Consider the following 3,947-nt stretch of genomic DNA (forward strand, 5'->3'; position numbering starts at 1 on the left):
ATTCCATAATTTGGTTTTGCTCCAACCAATTTTCTGGGTGAACCTTGACGTTTCCATTTCGGAAATCTCACCTTAACCTAACCAGTCACTGTATAAACATAATGCTACACACTCAACGATCTGGAACATATGTTATGTGAGAACAAATATCTGTAATATATGTTACATATGAACACCTATTACTATATATAACTCATTTCAAAACGGAGACTCTCACAACCATCTGTGACACATTGTTACACGCTGACAATCCTAACCATCTGTAAGACGATCTTACATGGTGACAATCACAACCATCTATGATACAATGTTACAGGGGGACACTTACAGCCATCTGTGACACAATGTTACACGGGGACACTCACAACCATATATGATACAGTGTTGTACATGGACACTGTCTACCGTCTCTGACACAAAGTTACACCGGAGCACTCGAAACCATCTTGGACACAATGTGTACACTCACAGCCATGTGTGAGACAATGTTACATATGTACTCTCAAAACCACGTGTGACACAATGTTACACGGGGACACTTACAACCATCTGTGACACAATGTTACACGGGGACACTCACAACCATCTGTGACACAATGTTACACGGGGACACTCACAACCATTTGTGACACAATGTTTCACGGGGACACTTATAACCATGTGTGACACAATGTTTCACGGGGACACTCACAACCATGTGTGACACAATGTTATACATAGACACTCACAGCCATCTGTGACACAATGTTATACACGGGGCACTCCACAACCACCTGAGACCCAATGTTACGTGGGGACACTCACAACAAACTGGTCTCTACCAGGTTATTTACCTTGCGTTCTTCCTTCAGTGCATGCATGTGTATCAACATAAAACGTTGTTTTACACAGTCACCATACTTGACGGTCATTAACACAATAGTTTCAATTAAAGGTCGTGATACTTTGCGTTCTTCCATCAATGCGTGCATGGATGGGTACCAGCTTGAACTCAACCATTCTGTGGCGGTCATCGACACACTATTTGTAATTAAAAGTCGTGATTTCGCAAGACAGAATTTACATAATGTCAGGCTAGGTATGTGCTTGTCTCCTTTTGAGTCAGACTATGATTGTAATGTGACCAATATTATCACTTTCATTTCAAGAGGGATTAATCAACTTACTGTCCTCCACCACGTCACCTCACTCACTTAGATTACACTTTTACGAGGTGAGATTTGTAAACAGTGAACATCTTAATTCACATTGTTAAACTAAAAAGTAACAATTGAAGACTGATATGAAGTGCAGTCAGATATAGGGATATTGTGACTGACAGAAGCTCGGGGCAGTCAGATGTAGGGGTATTGTGACGAACAGAATGTCGGGGCAGTCAGATGTAGGGATATTGTGACGAACAGAATCTTGGGGCAGTCAGATGTAAGGATATTCTGACTTCTATTGAAGTCACGTAAAGTGACAGAGGGATCGGGAAAGTGTAAATATACAGGGAAGGATTTAGCTTGTTATTTAGATTAAGACTTTAGACTGTACTTAAATGCAAATAAACAATGGCAGCCCAACACATTTTGTGTCATTTTCCATGTTTTTCAGGACATAAAAGTATTCACACACACACGTGATCATGACACTTAAATGTTTATCATGATGTGTTATATATTTGTTTCAATGCGTTATATAACAGTGTTCACTGTATGGATAAAGCAATGTGTTTCTGAATTACAGATGTCATTCATGGAACCATTCCGCATTAAGATGGTGGAACCCCTCACATTCCTGACAAGGGAAGAACGGATAAAAATACTGAAAGACAGCGGTTCGAATCCATTCAAACTGGATAGTCGTCACGTGACTTTTGATTTTGGAACTGATTCAGGTACCGGGGCCATGAGTCAACATCAGTGGGCAGCGATGATGCAAGCAGATGAGGGCTACTTCTCATCATGCAGCTTCAAGAAGTTAGAGGATTGCGTGAAATCTCTGACGGGATTTCAATACATGCTTCCTGCTCACCAAGGAAGGGCTGTAGAACGTCTCTTGTTTTCCATTCTGTCGAAGCCAGGAATGACCATTTTCAGTAACACTCTATACGCCACAACACGTGGAAATGCTGATATTAATGGTTTACAGGTTGTAGATATTCCATGTGTTGGAAGTCCAGAAAGTTCCTTCAATGCGAATATTGACTGTGGGAGGCTCAAGGAGGAACTAGAGACGATGGGGCCAGAAGGTGCAATCGTTGTGTTGGTCGTTGCAAGCACAAGCCAAGCAGGGCAGCCAGTCTCAATGTCCAATATCCAAGACCTGTCAAACATTTGTCACAGCTTTGATATTCCCTTGATCATGGATGGATGTCGGTTCGCAGAGAATGCCTACTTCATCAAGACACGCGACAAGGAATATAGTCTCATGTCCTGTAAAGACATTGCCCTGAAGATGTTCTCCTACTTCCACCATGTCTATGTCTCAGCCAAGAAAGATGGGCTGTGTAACACAGGAGCGTTTCTGGCCACAAACCAGCAGGGTGTTTATGACAAAGCATCCGTCAGGATGTTCTATACCGAAGGGTTCAAGACGTATGGAGGACTAACGGGTAGGGATATGGAGGCCATGACAGTTGGCCTATTGGAGAACATTGATGATAAGTTTCTTCAGTATCGAGTTGACAGCACGTACATGTTCGGAGACATCTTGAAGAAGGCTGGCGTTCATGTCATCGACCCCATAGGATGTGGACTATACATTAATGGAGCAAAATGCCTTCCACATGTTCCCACTTGCCAGTATCCAGCCTTTGCTCTTCATTGCGCTTTGTATATTGAAGGTGGAATCCGTTGTATTCAGATCGATGATATTTTGAAACTTGATGAGAGCAATGAGAGAGAGAATCCGAAACCCCAACACATTCTTCGGATCCAGATACCAAGGCGTGTCTACAATCTGAGCCACATGCTTCATGTTGGGGACATATTTAAGAGGATCATGGAAAGACGTGAATCTATCTCTGGCATGCGTGTGATAGATTTAACTTCTGCTGATTATACTGCAATCCTGGAACCTGTTAAAGAGAAGATATTCGATGAGTAAAACTTAGTTTGGATCGTATTCTGGGGCCTTCAGTCACTGGGAAGACGTTCAACCTGAATGCTTGAAGCTATTATTCGGAAAAAGATTGTGAAGCTATTTCTTCTTCTTTGTTTTGTTGTTTAACGTCGCACCCAGCAATATTCAAGTTATGTGACGGCGGCCTGTAAATAATCCAGTCTTGACCAGACAATCCAGTGATTGATATCATGAGCATGAGGGAGGTGACAAATGTTTTCATGAAATTGTAATAGAAACAGGCACTGACAAATTATGTCATCAACTAGATATCATAATACAATTTTCAAATAAACGACAGAACCCTTTCCATATCCAGTAGAAATATCTGCATGTATCAGAGTCGATTGTATGATTCCGACTATATCATAAGCATGTGTTTATCAAATAGTGATTATACCAGGTGTTGGCGAAAAGTTGAGCGTATCCTGCCCCAACGGTGGCACTCATCACAAACACATGCAAAAGGTAAGTCAATTGTTCACCTGAAAAAAATATGGGAACCTACAGTACAAATCAAAACAAGGAAAATGTAAACACCAAAGGCTGGAGCTGCTGGAATATTGCTCGACATGAAGGGAAAGTTGACTTTTGGAAAGTTGAGTATTGGAAAGTTGAAGTCATCCTTCTTGTCATACATTCTTGTGAAGAGCGTTTTGTCACTCTGAATCTTTATGCATAGATCTAGATATGAAACAGCGGTCTCACCGGTCTCCTTTATTTCTAGTTCAGGTGGGTAAACCAGTGGAAGGGAATTTGCTATTTGATTGTTATTGAATAATATCAGATCATCGCTTTTCCTGAAGCTTAAGTTAAACTTCTTAGCCAAATTACCTTGTTTT

General features: G+C 41.3%; 1 protein-coding gene across 1 annotated transcript; it reads left to right on the forward strand.

Moving 5' to 3' along the window:
* The first annotated feature begins 1,728 nt into the window (after positions 1–1,728).
* On the forward strand, positions 1,729–3,090 carry LOC124127188 (tryptophanase-like). The gene has a single exon (XM_048393172.1). It carries the CDS (start codon positions 1,729–1,731, stop codon positions 3,088–3,090), a length of 1,362 nt encoding a protein of 453 aa, XP_048249129.1.
* Positions 3,091–3,947: the final 857 nt, after the last annotated feature.

The sequence above is a fragment of the Haliotis rufescens genome, unplaced genomic scaffold (genome assembly GCF_023055435.1).
Source record: "Haliotis rufescens isolate VD_foot unplaced genomic scaffold, xgHalRufe1.0.p SCAF_116, whole genome shotgun sequence".
Lineage (NCBI taxonomy): Eukaryota > Metazoa > Mollusca > Gastropoda > Lepetellida > Haliotidae > Haliotis > Haliotis rufescens.